General features: G+C 40.6%; 1 protein-coding gene across 1 annotated transcript in view; it reads right to left on the reverse strand.

Annotated features, from left to right (window-relative positions):
• Positions 1–18,440, reverse strand: part of csmd3b (CUB and Sushi multiple domains 3b) — an 898,971-nt gene that overhangs the window by 752,876 nt on the left and 127,655 nt on the right. Inside the window, 1 exon segment of the mRNA XM_060942250.1 lies at positions 3,332–3,444. Coding sequence (XP_060798233.1) covers positions 3,332–3,444 — 113 coding nt within the window.

Here is an 18,440-nt window from a genome sequence, read left to right on the forward strand (position 1 = left end):
GCTTTGCAATGAATGAAATCCTGAAATTTGTCAGTTATCATCATTGCCACATTCTGGATTTCCTTCCCTGGTGAAGATCTGACTGTAATGCAGTCATTTATATTTTGTGCATGTTCTGGCACCTTCTTCCATCAGTGAAAACAAACTGATAAACTTCATCATTGCTGATGAAGTATGCTACAAATCATTGCCCTACAGCAAGGTGAAATGCAGTTTACAGAGTCTGCTAATATTTGGCTGAGTTGGAGAAATTTAAATGCTATTGCCCATTGATCCTGCTGCCGAATAAGATCTATCAGAACGTTTGACAAATTGGTGTCAACATTGTAAACAGTGTCCTTTATCTGATTGACAGCCTTCCTTTAAAATAGGGAAAAAATGCAGAAAAACAAACACAATCCAAGACTGCAGGCTAAAACAACAGATGAGCAGCAACTATGAATGCCTCTCATAGTTTAGTCAAGTCAGTTACAGTAGAACCTATGGCCAGAAATCAACCAGTAAGACTACGGTCATGCTGACGATAAAAAATAGATGTGCATCTCACCAATATCAAAGCTTATAGTGTCAGTGATCAGCTATTCTTAATTAAGTCCCAGCATTTCCAAACTCAGTCTGCCACTGTAACATTTTGATACACTTTTGACCTTCCAGAATGCTGACAGTAAGTTTTTACGCCATGAAATGGCTCCAATCTTTGGAAATCAAAACACGATTTAAAAAAAGGGCGGCACGGTGGTGTAGTGGTTAGCGCTGTCACCTCACAGCAAGAAGGTCTGGCTTTGAGCCCCGTGGCCGGCGAGGGCCTTTCTGTGTGGAGTTTGCATGTTCTCCCCGTGTCCGCATGGGTTTCCTCCGGGTGCTCCGGTTTCCCCCACAGTCCAAAGACATGCAGGTTAGGTTAACTGGTGACTCTAAATTGACCGTAGGTGTGAATGTGAGTGTGAATGGTTGTCTGTGTCTATGTGTCAGCCCTGTGATGACCTGGCGACTTGTCCAGGGTGTACCCCGCCTTTCGCCCGTAGTCAGCTGGGATAGGCTCCAGCTTGCCTGCGACCCTGTAGAAGGATAAAGCGGCTACAGATAATGAGATTTTATATATATATATCCTTTACCTTCTGTTGTTCAATCTGTTTACCAATTTTATTTCTGGCAAAAACAATGAAATAAGGCTTTTACTACAACATTTGTGGATATTCAATTCAATAAGCAAGATGATTCACAAAAATAACACTGAACAACTACAGACCAAAACCCACACCTCAATCCCCAAAACCCTTCTGGTTCCTCTCTGGTCTTGACCTAAAACCTTTTACAAGGATTTCATGAAACATGAGGCAGCAAGTCATGCTTAAAACTGACACTGATGCCGAAGACACTAAAAACCATAAAACAAACAGATGAGATGAGATGAGATGAGATGAGATGAGATGAGATGAGATGAGATGAGATGCTTTATAGCAGATCACTATCTGCTTTTCCCACAAGTTCTACAAGCCCAAGTCAGAAAGAGTTGGGATAGTATGTTGAAATTGAAATTAAAACTGAAAACGATTTGTAAATATTATTTGACCTGTATTGCACTCAAAATAATACACCAGCACATTATTTCATGTTTTACCTCATGATTTTTTTTTTCAAAATAAACAAATTTCGATTCTGATTCTTGCAAGACATCTTAAAAAAAAAGTTGGGACAGTAAAACATTTACCACTTTATAATGTCACCGCTCCTTCTCACAACACTTAAAAGATGTTTAGGGACTGACGACACCAAGTGATGAAGCGTTTTAGGTGTTATTTTGTCCCATTCTTCCTGCAAACAGGTCTTAAGGTATGCAACAGTTGTCCATATTTTTTATTTCAAAATTCTCCACATATTCTCTATTGGGGACAGAGGGGGTAGGCGCCCTCTTCTTCCACAGTCATGACTTTGTAATGTGTGCAGAATGTGGTTTTGCACTGACTTGTTGAAATATCCCAGGAAAAAGATGTCATCTTGAAGGCAGCATATGTTGCTCTATAATCTCACTGGTCTTTTCTTATCACAGAAGTGTAAGTTACCTTTGCCAATGGCACTGACACAATCTTATATCATGACAGACCCTGGATTTTGGACCTGTTGCTGGTAACAGTCTGAGTGGTCTTTTTTAGTCTTTGGTCTGGAACACATGGTGGCCGTTTCTTACATAAATCTTACATAAAAGACCTAGAATACTGATTCGTTTGACCATAATACACATTTCCACTGTGCGATGGCCCATCCCAGGTAACTCTGAGCCCAGAGAAATTGATGGCGCTTCTGGACACAGTTAACATAAGGCTTCCTTTGTGTGGCTGTAACTCTGTACTGTAGTGCTTGACAAAGGTTTGCCAAAGTAATCCCAAGCCCATGTGGTTATATCAGCTGTAGATGACGGTTCTTGATGCAGTGCCATCTGAGGGATCGGAGATCACGGGTGTTCAGCTTAGGCTTGAGCCCTTGCCTTTTATGCACCAAAATTCCTCCAGATTCTTTGAAATGTTTAATGATATTATGCACCATAGAGGGTGAAATATCAAAATCCCTTTGTATCTTTACTCAAGAAACTTTTTTAAAAATTCCAATAATTTTCTCACACACTTGTTGACAAACTGGAGATCCTTGACCCATTTTTGCTCCTCAAAGATGAGGCCTTTCCTGGATGCTGATTTTGTACCAAATCACAATCACCTGTTGACATCACCTGTTTCAAATCACATCATTTAATTGTTTTACTTCATTATACCCATAAATTGACCCCGTCCCAATTTTTTTTTTAGAATGTGTTAGGGGCCTGAAATGCAGGAATGGATGGATATTAACAAATGAAATGAAGTTGAACAGACAAACCATGACATATCTTGAGTTCGTACTGTCTGCAATGAAATACAAGTCAAAATAAATTTAGAAATCACTGCTTTCTTTTTTTTTATTTGCATTTTCCATACCGTCCCAACTTTTTCTGATTTGGGGTTGTATATCTTTGGTCTGACAGCAAAGTGACGCATACATATATAACGAGTTGAAAACAGTCTCTGTAGTTGTTTTTCAATGTGAAGGCATGTCTTCCTATGGGAATATTATATTTATGAGGTCTACAGTGTAATTTGATCAGCTTTTATGGGAGTCTTTAGTGGGACAGTAGCTCCTCATCAAGATCCAGTAATAGTGATTATGAACTGCATGACTCATGTTTTCCTTTGACTTGGCAAGTAGGGCAGTTCCCAATTAAAATGCATACATGAGTTATATTAGATACGAGGTGATGTTAATCAAGCAGACAGGAATGTGACTCACAGAGGATCCTTACCTTCGTAATAGATTTTGAAGCCATGGGCACTCACAGCAAAGTCACTGGTGAGCCGCAGGGAGAAGACGGACCCTGTGCTTGTGACTGGAGGTGGGATTTGGAAACCTGTTAACCTGTTAAGAGAATATAACAGACAATCAATATTTCGCTGTATTATATATCATACACTTTAACTAAGAACTACAGACTAATAATGACAGCCTGCCTACGTTCAATCTTATTGTTACGATAGGAATATGTTGATTTTATAGGTCACTAAGTTGACAATACGTATAAATGTCAACTTTGACAACATAAATGTCATTCTTTTCTCGTTTCTGAAAACTAAAATGAGTTGAAATGGAGTCAGTTATAATCATCGGCTACAGCCAGACACGTATTCTGGACTAGCGCAACGCTTCAAGTGTTCACATCAAGAGTACTGTATGAAATCCCATAATCTGCTCAAATGTGTGGGCCCTGTGTCCTTAAAGAAGGACTTGAAAACTTCTTAGTGCCAAAAGTAAGAAAGAGATGTCCATGCGAAAGAGGACAAGGATATGACAAGTAGAGCTGCCAAACCCATAGCACAACAGATGACAATGCAACAGTGTGTTTATGACACCAAAAGAAAATTATCTCCTCATGAAATTGCATTCGAGTCTAAACATTTTTAAGGTTTGATACAACACTAAATCCCAATTACAGGCTTTATTGTAGCTTCAGGTCTATGCTAGCTTCCTCTTTTAACAGCCACGTGTATATACTGTAAGAATAAAATTATAGGAGTGTCACATTTCTGCTTTAATTAAGCACTTTTTCCATGGCCTGCCCTTAAAATGTGATTGGCCATCCCCGTGAATCCCAAATTACCCCCCCACCCCACCCCACCCCACACCACACACTCTCAGTATCACTTTTGGTGAAAACCTGTTTTACACTTCAACTTTAAAGGCGGATAATAGGAAGAGATTAGGTTTATGCACACCAAGTTTGAAAACGCAAAACTTTAGAGAACTTGTTGAAAGTTCACGTACAATCCAATACATTACAGTTTAAAAAAAAAAAAAAAGTGTGATCCCCATTAAGGTGGCTGAAGTGTTTGAGAGCTCATCACTGAGAGGTTTCTCAGTACATGGCAAGCTGCACTTTTATTCTGATTAACCAACTTAACAACAACAACAACAACAAAAAATCAGCACATTATGTGTGTGCGCATACATTGGAAACTAGAAGGGCACTTGATAGAGTGGATACCTCCGCCAAGTCACATATTTGGATTTCCATCAAAATCTAATCAATTGTTCCTTGGCCCATGGCTCACCTTTCCTCAAAATTTCATCAAAATCCATTAACCATTTTTTGAGTTACGGTGGGAACAAACAAACGGAGGAGAAAACATAACCTCATCCAACAACGTTGGGAGAGGTACTAAATATCCATCCATCCAGCCATCCATCCATATCCTACTGAGAGTCATTGGTGAGCTGGAGTCAATCTGACTCTGGATGAGGGGTACACCCTGGACAGGTCGATAATCAGGGCTAACACAGAGAAACAAACAGCCATTCACACCGATGGGCAGTTTAGTGTAGCCAGTTGACCTGATCTGCATGTCTTTGGACTATAGGAAAACTGGAGCACTCGGAGGAAACCCACGCAGGCACAAGGAGAACATGCACACTCCACACTGAGGCCCTGTCCACACGGCAACGGATTCAGGTGAATCTGATAAAATTGTTTATCGTTTCGGCCTGGCGTCCACACGGCACCGGCGTTTTGGGTGCCCCACAACGATATTTTTTGAGAACGGGTTTCAGAGTGGAAAAATCTGGCAACGGCGCTGTTGCGAAGTCGTCTGGATAAGTAGAACGGATTTGTTTACGATGACGTCACAACCACATGACTAGAACAAGCAGCACTCTCGCTGTTTTGTATGAACCACTGCATTGCATTCACTTTTGTATACAGCTTTTCTGTTAAATAAACAAGTAACTGAACCATTTCTTGAATTTCTTTTTTTTATTGGATAAGACTGCTTTTCAAAATGTTCACACACAATATAAAAAGTTATATAAATTATATAAAAATGCTTTTCAAAATGTTCACACACAATAAGAAAATTAAGTTATATAAAACTATGCACACTAATAAAACTAATTTGTACACACAGAAGGCACGATTTCCTTGCGTAGTCGCAGCCATCTTCTTCTTGTTGTGCGTTTGTTCCTGACAGTGCTTCACACCGGGTAGAAGAAGGGGTTTATGCGCATGCGTCTACTTCTTCTATTGTTCTGGTGTTTCTGATGGGACCGTCTTACAGCGCCCCTAGAGGTGTGGCATGTGTATTGCATCGTTTTCAGCAAGCATTGCGTTGCCATATGCACCTGATATTTTACTGATCCGTTGTCCATGTGGACGCGATATTTTTTTAATAAAATCTCGTTGCCTTTGTCGTGTGGATGTAGCCTGAAAGGCCCCATTCAACCAGCAGGTTCAAACTCACAACCTTCTTGCTGTGTGGCGACAGTGCAAACCACTGCACCACCATGTAGCTCACTGGAAAAGATGACAGTAAATTGGTCAAAATGATATAGTTAAAACAGCAAATCAAATATACATCAGGAAGTAAAAGCCTTCAGTTTAAAGACCAAGCTGGCAGGCAAAAGCCATAGAGAAAACATCTCCTTCACAATCCCGAGTTCCAGTTTAACTTATTATAAATCTGATTCATGTCATCTGGCGACTTGTCCAGGGTGTACTCCGCCTCTCGCTCATAATCAGCCGGGATAGGCTCCAGCTTGCCTGCGACCCTGCACAGGATAAGCAGTCACTGATAATGGATGGATGAATGGATGGATTATGATTCATGTCATACACCATATGTGTTTTATTTTACTAGATAGTTCCTTGATGATGCTTTGTAATAATGTACACATGCAGGTTTCAATGAGGTTGAGGTCAGGACTCTGGGCTGGACACTTGAATTGAACACTAACCTTGGCCAACTATGCCTATATGGACCTTGTTAGGTGCACAGGAGCACAGTCATGCTGAAACAGGTTTGGGCCCTTTTGTTTCAGTGAAGGAAATGTTAACAGTACAGCATACAAAGACATTGTAGATTATTATTTACTTCCAACACTGTGGCAATAGGGGCGGCACGGTGGTGTAGTGGTTAGCGCTGTCGCCTCACAATAAGAAGGTCCGGGTTCGAGCCCCGTGGCCGGCGAGGGCCTTTCTGTGCGGAGTTTGCATGTTCTCCCCGTGTCCGCGTGGGTTTCCTCTGGGTGTTCCGGTTTCCCCCACAGTCCAAAGACATGCAGGTTAGGTTAACTGGTGACTAAATTGACCGTAGGTGTGAATGTGAGTGTGAATGGTTGTCTGTGTCTATGTGTCAGCCCTGTGATGACCTGGCGACTTGTCCAGGGTGTACCCCGCCTTTCGCCCGTAGTCAGCTGGGATAGGCTCCAGCTTGCCTGCGACCCTGTAGAAGGATAAAGCGGCTAGAGATAATGAGATGAGACTGTGGCAATAGGTTGGGGAAGGCCCAAACTGTGCTGGTCAGGTTTCCACATTCTCGGGGTCATATATCCTCAACTGGGCCTCCTGTTAATATCTCAACAAGGTCACCCCTTTAGTTTCCTTGTATACACCCAGCCCTCAGAAAATTTCGTACTGCTAATTTCTTCATTTTTATTGACCACATTAAATAAGTAAATACAAATGCAATAAACATCAGAAAGAAGAAATCATAGTAAGACACCATAAGAAGTCATGCTGGCTCATAGCTCCTTGTGCCCTTGAAGCGAACTGGGTTTTAAGGAAGCTGGTGTGAAATGGATTGCTTTTGGGTATGCAAATTCTTTCATACTGAATCGGAATTAATTATAAATGGTAGATAATAACTATCCCCATGCAAAATATCTCTAGGACATGGCACGAATTCCCTCTAAGATTCCTGACCTTTAAACTATGACACATTTTGAAGGACTTGCAAGATCTTTTTTTAAAGCCCTTTCCAAATCCCATCTATTTTCATTCTTATTCCGTCTAATGGCTACAAATAAGTTCCCTTTCTTTAAACATTTACTTACTATTTGTTTAACCAGAAACACACAGGCATTTATAAGAAGTATTCATTCAAACTGACGATAATCAGACTTTGTAAGTTGTTATTAAGACTTTTCTTCTGATCACTAATGTATACAGTATTGTTTCAGCTGGCCTGATTCTTTCAACATCTTGCAGCTGGCACTGTCTGTGTCCATGTATAAAACAAGAAGCTATTTCCCATCATACCATTATCCATGCCCAAGTACCAGTCTACTATCTGCCAATTAAAAATAATTTGCTTCCTTTGACTAACTCTTCTGGCATTTCTCACTTCTTCCTACCACACCTCATTCCTCTATTTGGATAACTGCCACCTCCAACTTCTTCCAAGACTGCAGTCTATTTTAAGATGCTTTGTATGATGGTTAAAAGGGGCTTATATGAAGGCTAATTTTATAGTCATGAGTCAGTTTACCATATTTAACGATGATGAAAAATTGTATCCATCCAAGCCATGGCTTCCTTATTGTATCACTAAAGAAGGAATCATACAGACTTACATTATATGGACACGAGTTTTCCTGGGAAATACATTAGTCAGATTGTTCATATGAGCTACATCTGGGACATGGAGAACCAAAACCGTGACATAAATCTCTATATGTCACTTGTGAGGAAATTGAAGAATTGTTTTGATAAATTTGTGTACTTTTTGTCTGTAAATATTTGGGAAACATTTAAATATATCGGAATGGCCTAGTCAAAGCCCAGACCTCAATCCAATTGAGAATCTGTGGCATAACTTCCCATCACCCTGAGAACACCATTCCTACAGTGAAGCATGGTGGTGGCAGCATCTTGCTGTGGGGATGTTTTTCATCTGCAGGGACAGGAAAGCTGGTCAGGATTGAAGAAAAGATGGATGGCCCTAAATACAGGGCAGTTCTGGAGGAAAACCTGTTTGAGTCAGCCAGAGGTCTGAGACTGGGACAAAGGTTCACGCTCCAGCAGGACAACGACCCTAAACATACTGCTAAAGCTACACTGGAGTGGTTTAGAGGGAAACATTTAAATGTCTTGGAATGGCCTAGTCAAAGCCCAGACCTCAATCCAATTGAGAATCTGTGGCATAGCTTGAAGATTGCTGTTCACCAACGCAACCCATCTAACTTGAAGGAGTTGGAGCAGTTTTGCCTTGAGGAATGGGCAAAAATCCCAGTGGATAGATGTGCTAAGCTAATAGAGACATACCCCCAAAAGACTCGCAGCTGTAATTGCAGCAAAAGGTGGCTCTACAAAGTATTGACTTTGGGGGATGAATACAGTACTTACACTCCAGATTTCTGTTTTTTCATCTTAATCATTGTTTGTGTCACAATAAATAAATAAATACATACATACATACACACACAATAAATCACCTTTAAAGTGGTAGGTATGTTGTGTAAATCAAATGGCGCTAACCCCCAAAAAATCCATTTTAATTCCAGCTTGTAATGCAACTAAACAGGAGAAACACCAAGGGGGATGAATACTTCTGCAAGATACTGTATCTTCAGCCTCTTTGCTCTCCAGAAACTTTGTTTTAAAATGTTTTTCAACTGATATTCTGGGTGATGCAGTTCAACTTTTAGAGTTATGATACCAAAGGCCACTTAACACTGGAAGTGATTCTGGAGAGTTTTTAGACACAAACATTGGACACACATCCATTTCAAAAAGAGCCGCAAGACTTTTCTTTATAAAAAACCAAATGGCACAGTTGCAACACATGCAGTGTAGAATTTTAGGTAATATTTCTCCAGTGAGAAAATGTCGGGTAGTCGTATACAAGATGCTTCATCGATGCTTTTTACAAGTTAGCATGGGGCATGAAATGAAGCAGCAGCATTATTTGGCCTGCAGGCCTTGAGTTTGACACCAGCGCTATAAACAATAAAGTTGATGTGCTTGTGTAACAAATGGGAAGTGTGCAGATACAGTTTTCATACCAATTCAGCAATTGAAACTTTATTGCAAATTAGTTATTCCAAATGTGTAATATTAAAAACAGGTTACTAACAAGTCGGGCTAGCTAGAGTCTGCTTTTTTTTCCACTGCTGATAGTAGAGGGGTGTGTGTGTGTGTGTGTACACAAATCTATTACTTTGTAATTGACCTTTCAAAAATTGTATAAGGTAAGGGATCTGGATGTGGAAGATTTCAAGCTATCTACTATAATTTGTAATTACTGTGGAAATGTTGACATTTTAGAAATAAAACAGCCCTGAATCCTAGAAAAAAAAGACCAAGGTCCTTGTATTAGTGCAAATCAGGTGAACTTATGCTATGTATAGCTATAGCTACAGAGCCCTGTTCATGACACAAAAAGAAAGAAAAAAATGGTATACCACAGCAACATTTTACTAACTGACTCCCACGATATCTATTCATTCCCTCGTTTTAGTTAAATCATGGCCATGTTTAAAATGAAGGAACAAATTATTAAAACGTAGCCACAATTTAACTAAAACGAGGGAATAATTTAGTAAAATGTAGACATGAACTATGGGGCGGCACAGTGGTGTAGTGGTTAGCACTGTTGCCTCACACCAAGAAGGTCCTGGGTTCGAGCCCAGCGACCGGCGAGGGCATTTCTGTGTGGAGTTTGCATGCTCTCCTCATGTCTGTGTGGGTTTCCTCTGGTTAGGCTAATTGGTGGCTCTAAACTGACTGTGAATGGTTGTATGTGTCAGCCCTGCGATGACCTGGTGACTTATCCAGGGTGTACCCCACCTCTCGCCCATAGTCAGCTGCAATAGGCTCAAGCTTGCCTGCGACCCTGTAGGATAAGCGGCTACAGATAATGCATGGATGGATAGACATGAAATATGTTATGAGTGGGGCTCTGTATATAGCTGTATAAAGACAATACAAAAAAAAAAAAAATCCCCCAAAAGAATATAATTTTAGATGGAATACCAACAGGCTGATCAGTGACTCCAGGTCTCCTGCATTCTTTGTGCAGTCTTAATAACATACATAAAATATTGAACACAGACATTTCTCACAACGACTTCCTAGCTTTTTAAGTCTTCAAGTCAAGTCAAGTGTATTTTTTATAGCGCTTTTAACAATAGACATTGTCGCAAAGCAGCTTTACAGAAATTTTAAGACTTTAAACATAAGCGAATTTTATCCTTAATCTATCCCCAAGGCAGCATGGTGGTGTAGTGGTTAATGCTGTCGCCTCACAGCAAGAGGGTCCTGGGTTCGAGCCCCATGGCCGGCGAGGGCCTTTCTGTGTGGAGTTTGCATGTTCTCCCCGTGTCCGCGTGGGTTTCCTCCGGGTGCTCCGGTTTCCCCCACAGTCCAAAGACATGCAGGTTAGGTTAACTGGTGACTCTAAATTGACCGTAGGTGTGAATGTGAGTGTGAATGGTTGTCTGTGTCTATGTGTCAGCCCTGTGATGACCTGGCGACTTGTCCAGGGTGTACCCCACCTTTTGCCTGCTCACTATATAGGACACGGTTATAGAAGCGAGTTATGGGTGACTATGGGCGAGAGGTGGGGTACACCCTGGATAAGTCACCAGGTCATCACAGGGCTGACACATAGACCATTCACAGTCAGTTTAGAGCCACCAATCAGCCTAACCGGAGGAAACCCACACAGACACGAGGAGAGCATGCAAACTCCACACAGAAATGCCCTCGCCGGTCGCTGGGCTCGAACCCAGGACCTTCTTGGTGTGAGGCGACAGTGCTAACCACTACACCATAGGCTCCAGCTTGCCTGTGACCCTGTAGAACAGGATAAAGCAGCTAGAGATGAATGAGATCTATCCCCAATGAGCAAGCCTGTGGCAACAATGGCAAGGAAAACTCCCTCAGATGACATGAGGAAGAAACCTCAAGAGGAACCAGACTCAAAAGGGAACCCATCCTCATTTGGGTGATAACCTGCTATACCTCAAGTGACCTTGACTGTTTGTTTATTTGAACCAATTTATGTGTGTGTGTGTGTGTGTGTGTGTGTGTGTGTGTGTGTGTGTGTGTGTGTGTGTGTGCGTATGTATATACCGTATGAGTGTTTAGTCTACGTCTAGTTCATATCTAGTGTGTTTATACTGTTTATATTGTCTGTTTGAGTGTTTAGTCTTTGTCTAATTCTTATCTAGTGTTTACACTGTTTATATTGTCTGAGTGATTAGTTTATACTGTTTATTTATACTGTTTATATTGTTTGTCTGAGTGTTTAGTCTATGTCTAGTTCCTATCTAGAGTGTTTATACTGTTTATATTGTTTGTTTGTTTGTTTGTTTGTTTGTTTGTTTTTTTCAATTATTCTATTTTTATTTTTATTTTTTGCATTGCCTGTTTGCACCGTGGGTCAGAGAGGACTGAAATTTCATCTGTGCTGTATGTCGAGCATGTATAGCATATTTGACAATAAAGTTGACTTGACTTGATAACAGATAGCGTGATTATAAATAACTCACTTCTATAACCGTGTCCTATATAGTGACAAACTGTAACTGTGTAACCAGGAAATTCATTATAGTTTTAACATGAAGTCTGCTTTGTTGAAGTCATAAACTCTTCATTGATGGAAACTTGAGTACAAAACTGCTCATGACAACTGCAGTCCTAAACTTAGGAAGTTAACTGTAGTCCTCAGCCACAAAAGCATTACTGTAAGTGTCCAGAGCGTCTTCCAAGTGTGACTGTCGACTGTCCATATGGGACCGTCCTCCACAGGAGCCATGTGATGAGACTCCAGCCAGACGTAGGGCATCAGGATGGATCAGGCAGGTCTGAATGGATCAGGCAGGCCCGTCAACCTTGCATCAATGGATCAAGGTCAAGTCTTGCGTCAAATGCTTACTTAGCATTTTATGTGATCAAGAAGGGACAAGTTGGCATGTTGGCTTTCCCAACATTTATCACAAGTTATCTTGTGATAAATGTTGGAAAAGCCAACATGCCAACTTGCCAGTGAGAGTATACTGTCTGAATTGCTGATCCTTTAGTGGAGGATCTACTTGTGTCGTGCACCAGATCATAACACTGTTGCATCTAACCTTCATAGCATACAAGTGGGCTATGGGTTTGGGGTTTTTGTTTGTTTGTTTGTTTGTGTGTGTGTGTGTGTGTGTGTGTGTGTGTGTGTGTGTGTGTGTGTGTGTGTGTGTGTGTGTGTTTTAAACATTCTCTCTCCAGTAGTTTGAAAGCATCCACACACTTCTTAGTCCTTTACAAGCATCCAGTCACTAATCAACTAATAAAGTGTTGGCTTAAATAGAAATAAGTTACAAAATGGAGGATGCCTGTGAGAATTCTCAACTGACAAGTGAAGATCCATAAGTACCTTATTTCTCACTTTATGTATTGAGACATATATTGGTACACTCCAAAAAATACACACATACTGTTTATGAATAGCTAATAATATCATACTTGCCAACTCTACTGATTCATGCGGTCGTCTACTGATTTTGACAGATGAATACCGCCTACTGCTTTTCATTGTAAAAACTACTGCATTACAAAATAATCAGTGAACACTGTTGGATTCACTCTTCTCATCTCGATTCAGCTGTTTTCAGCACAGGGGATATGAGTGTACAGCATCAAAGAGTCATATTAAGTAAAGCTGAGAGCCAGTGGAATGGTGCAATAATGATGTTGAATCTAAATTGTATCGCTCCATCAGGCCATTCCACTAGCTCTTGTTATGGTTCAAGCCAATTGGCACTGAGGTCACATGTTACAGGAAATGGTGCCAGTATTTGTAAACACAAAACACACTCTGGTGATCATGAACCATGAAAACTCCAAAGAAAAAAAAAAGATTCACTATGACAGCAAGTTTGGTGACTTGGGCGTCAGATCATCCAGCATCAAATCAAGGTGAGAAGTATGCATTCTGTGAAGATTGTTGGCCCAATTTCCCAATCAATTTTCTTCAAATATGAATACACCGTTTTACACCATTTTTTTTTTTCCCTCAAAATTTTCCAGGGGCACAAACCCCCAGACCAGTGTTGTAGTCGAGTCACTAAATCTCGAGTCCGAGTCCGGTCTTGAGTCACCAGTGTTCAAGTCCGAGTCACGTCCAAGTCATTAAACAAAATTTCGAGTCAAGTCCACTATTGATCCGAGTCAAGTCCAAGAACAAGACTCCAACTGCACCATTTGACAGTGGCTGTTTTAACCCCATAAGCATTAGTTTGTCAGGGAGTGCGAAGTATTCTGTCAGAGATGGTTGGGAGATGGATGCAAGTGCAGAAGGTGTGTTTATTAATACAAGTGAAGACAGGTAAACAATCCAGAACGGCAGGCAGAATCGTAAAACGGTGAAACAGGCAATAGGTCAAGTGAGGCACAAACAGGCTATTGTAGAATCAAAGACGAGAAACAGGAAATCAGGGATCAGGAAACCAAACAAGGAACTAAGGCTCGGTAATGTGTCAGTAACGCAACTCAATACTTCGCAAAGTAAGTGTGTTTTTATACAGGCGCACTGATTGCGCCTTAATCCTGTGCAGGTGCAAGTCATTTACGACACGTGTGTGAGAGTCCGCTTGGCGCACGTGCTGTCTGGAGCGCACCCGAGAGTCAATCTGATGCACACGCCAAGGCACGCAGGTGTGACACTCTTGCACGAAATTAGTACAAAAATTAGTGTAGATATAAATATCTTATGCCAAATTATTATAGCATGTTACAAAAAAATAAAGAAAAAAATCAAAGTCCTCGTCTCCAATTTACGAGTTCGAATGCAGTTAACGTACGAGTCCGAGTCATCAGTGCTCAAGTCCAAGTTGAGTCACGAGTCCTTAAAATTAGGGCATGAGTTGGAGTCGAGTCAGAGTCCTGGACTCGAGTACTACAAGCCTGCCCCAGACCCCTCTAGAAGGGCGCAACTGCATCACGCAAACTGATCTACCGCTTTTAATTCTCTGAGGGTTCATAAGTATGTAATATGTGAAATGAAAATAAAGTGTAGTGGATGCTTAGCTAAGAGCATTAGCTGGATAACATTAGTCTGACTCCTCAAAGCAATAAGCATTGAATTTTTGTAATTTCTTGTAAGCTAGTGATCTCCGAGCAAGAAGGTTCTGGGTTTGAACCTCACAGCTGACTGGGGCCTTTCAGTATGGAGTTTGAATCTTCTCCCCCCGTGTGGGTTTCCTCCAGCTGCTCCGGTTTCCTCCCACAGTCAAAAAACATGCAGATTTGGTCAGCTACTCTAAACTGCCGATGGGTGTGCATGTGAGTGTGAATGGTTGTTTGTCTCTGTGTTAGTCCTGCAATAGATGGGCAACATGCCCAGGGTGAACCCCGCTTCTCACCCGAAGTCAGCTGGGATTGGCTCAAACTGCCCCATTGACCCTGATGGATAAGCAGCATAGATGATGGATGGATGGATACTGATGTGACTCAAGTTTGGTATTTAACGTTAAGTATATACTTTAGATCACTGGTTCTCAACCTGAGAGAACCAGTCTCATTTTGCCATGAGACAAAGTGAAATATGTCATGGAATGTTCAGAAATCCAATGAGTTTTTATACAGTCTCATGAAATAGTCAATTATTTACAACTTTTTTTTTTTAATGAAAATGGCCTTTAGTCCGATTTCTGTTTGATTTTGAAAAAAATTTAGGTCCAGGGAGCACAATTATTTTTGCATCGATTGGAAAAGGCGGTTGCTCTAATTGTAGTCAGGTCCACACTGTGAGAGCAAAGACTCATGGAAATGTTAATGTTTAAGTTTAGAGAGCGCTAGGGGCTAAATAGCAATGAGCCACCATGGCTCAGACTCTTCCAGTAATTCATGCAGGTATGCATAATGTAGTAAAATAAAACAGCTTCTCCTAGAGCTGTGCAATTTACAGGGCACTGGTGAGAAGCTGAGACTCCTTCCACGCATACCCACCACATTAGTTCACTACCTATCGATACGGTAGGTTGCTAGGATACAACACAGTCACCTACTTTTACATTTTGAGTTGAAAAACTGGAGAGATTTCTTTCACAGTGGCCCCAAGCCATAAAAGGACAGGTATAAGATAAAAGAACAGGTAGATAGTCCACCGACAGTTAAAAAATGCTTTATTTTATTTTAGTATATTGCTCTCCATGATGCCACACTACATCCAACAAGTTCTTGCTCCCGTCCACTTCAATGTGTTTTAATAAATTATTCCATTGCCTGTCTGATTTAACTATCTGTTTGATAATTATATGACAGTTTGCTGTAGTGCAATATGGGTCAAGTCTTGCTAATGGCCTGTCATAATGTGTGTAACAGTCTTTATAATTGACAGACTAAAGTTGGTGTGCCTTGGAATTCTGGTTTGACCATTGATGTGCCTTAACCCAAAAAGGCTGAAAACCTCTACTTGAGAGAACCTCATATCAGGCATATCAGGTGAAAATTCAAATTCAATCCAAATTGCTTGAAACTCATCTCATCTCATTATCTGTAGCCGCTTTATCCTGTTCTACAGGGTCGCAGGCAAGCTGGAGCCTATCCCAGCTGACTATGGGCGAAAGGCGGGGTACACCCTGGACAAGTCGCCAGGTCATCACAGGGCTGACACATAGACACAGACAACCATTCACACTCACATTCACACCTACGGTCAATTTAGAGTCACCAGTTAACCTAACCTGCATGTCTTTGGACTGTGGGGGAAACCGGAGCACCCGGAGGAAACCCACGCGGACACGGGGAGAACATGCAAACTCTGCACAGAAAGGCCCTCGCCGGCCACGGGGCTCGAACCCGGACCTTCTTGCTGTGAGGCGACAGCGCTAACCACTACACCACCGTGCTGCCTGCTTGAAACTGCTCTCAGTGAATTCAGAAATTATTACAGAACAATATACTTTTTACAGAATCAAAATATGCTTATCCATTCTTGAGATATTACAAATCAAAGATTGAAGAAACGGCTTCATTTTTAGAAAGCTGTCCTAATATTATGTCTGAGGATAACATGGTGCAAAATGGGCCTCATTAACGCATGAGATCAAATGTTTTTTTTCTTAATAACTTTTCTATTTTTCAAGATATTTACATGGAAATTGGCAGGCACATAGATGGTTGTATACTGAATCCAGATTTTGAAAAATCAGTAAAAACAAATTATGCAAATTAGTATTTAATTAGTAGTGATTAAGCTAATTAGGTAAAATTTTAAATCGGTACACTCTCTTCTTCAGAGTTTCACCAAATGGCTTTATTTGTGCAATATAAAGCTGATCTTAACTCATTTACACATCACAAAGAAGGAGAAATCAATGTTAATTACAATTACAAATTACAAATACAATTATAAAATATGTATAAATAAGCATTGAATGTCCTTCACATCTACCATTCTCTATCAAAATAAACAAGAGTGCTCTGAGAGTACAATATCCCCCACTGGTAACTATGCCATAACTCTGGTAAAATGTGACGGAATTGAATGAAATTGAAATATGTGTATTACCGACATACAACAAAGGATCCTGTCAAGTTTCGTGAAATTCCTCCAAAAACTGTGAGAGGACTTGATTTCAGAAGGTCATTACCCTTCCTGGGACAGATGGATGGACATCGCCACGACATAATCCCCCTTCGGGCCTTTCGGCCAGCGGGGGATGATAAAAATTGTGAGGGAAGTTGATTTCAGAAAGCAAGGACACCTTGAAGAAATTGAGAAAGTACAAGTTTGTTAATAATCAAGGGCATAACTCTGGTAAAATTTGCCCAAATTAAACAAACTTTTAATATGTGTATAACTGTCATATAAAAAAAGCCTTGGTGAAATTCCTCCACAAATTGTGAGAGGAGTTGATTTCAGAAGATGAGTACCCTTCCTGGGATGGACGGACGGACGGACATCGCCACAACATAATCTCCCTTCGGGCCTTTTGGCTAGCGGGGGATAAAAAGTAATAAAAAATTATTTCTAATACCCTCTTTGTGCTCTGTAGGCCAATGTATTTCTCACTAGGGCCTACTAGTGTTTATATGAAAGAATATAAATAATTATTTTGATTAATATTCACAGCTTTCAAGGCTAACCTCGAAAAACTGTGAGCCACATTCAATAAACAATTTCAATTAACTGAACTGAAATTGACACGCATTTCTGATTTCCGGTTTTATAAAATATCATTCCAACCACTAAGATCTCAATATTTTTCATCAAAACAACTACAGTTATATTCTAAAATAGTTATTTATTTACGTGAATCAGTTTGATCTGAAAAAAAAAAAAATAAGTAGGTAAAGCTATGACAACTCACCTCAAAGTCTCCCGTGAAGCATAACATCAAAACTAGCTGATGGAAAATTTTGCTGAATACTTCGTCAGAAACAGTGAGAGTGAGAGAACGTCCCTATAAAAGTTATCTGATTGATATTCATGAGTAATCCAGTCAGAAACCAATCAGAAGAGAGAGAGAGCCTGACCGCTTTCCTGTAACTCAAAAAGCACCGACAGTTTCAATGTCACGTGAGCAGAGTTTTTACTCCGTTGTACCAACTTCAACTTGCCGTTACTCCCAAAGTACTGAACAGATCTTAATGAGATACATTTCTTAGGAAAGCAGAAATAAGCTTTTTAATGATAGTATTCATGATAGAAAATATTCAAGAGTTAAGCAGTGACAGATTTGGAAACTTAAATGAGTGTCTGCATGCACAATTTTCACAGCACGGCCAGCGAGCGTCTGATATGTCTACTTTAAAAATCAAAGTTAGCTACTGACAGCTAAATACAAAGCTGAAGCTGATTTTAGCTGTTAGAATAACAGAAGCCCAATACACAGACATCCCACATGCTCATGGTCCAGACTGCACAAGGGTTTGGGAAGACAAACATAGCTAATTTTAGCTAACACATGCTTCTTCATGTCAGGACCCAGCTGTCTACCTACAACTAAAGCCTAGGTCACAACCGGACGTACGATTTTTTGGCTTTGCGATTTTTGGCGTTTCCCAAATCGCTGCGGTTTTTTTTGTTCGTGGAGAAAGGTGCACGTTGGCCGTAAGTTTGTCTTGCAACCTGAAAAAAATGTAAGCGCCCGTA

The sequence above is a fragment of the Neoarius graeffei genome, chromosome 16, assembly GCF_027579695.1.
Source record: "Neoarius graeffei isolate fNeoGra1 chromosome 16, fNeoGra1.pri, whole genome shotgun sequence".
Taxonomy (NCBI): Eukaryota; Metazoa; Chordata; class Actinopteri; order Siluriformes; family Ariidae; genus Neoarius; species Neoarius graeffei.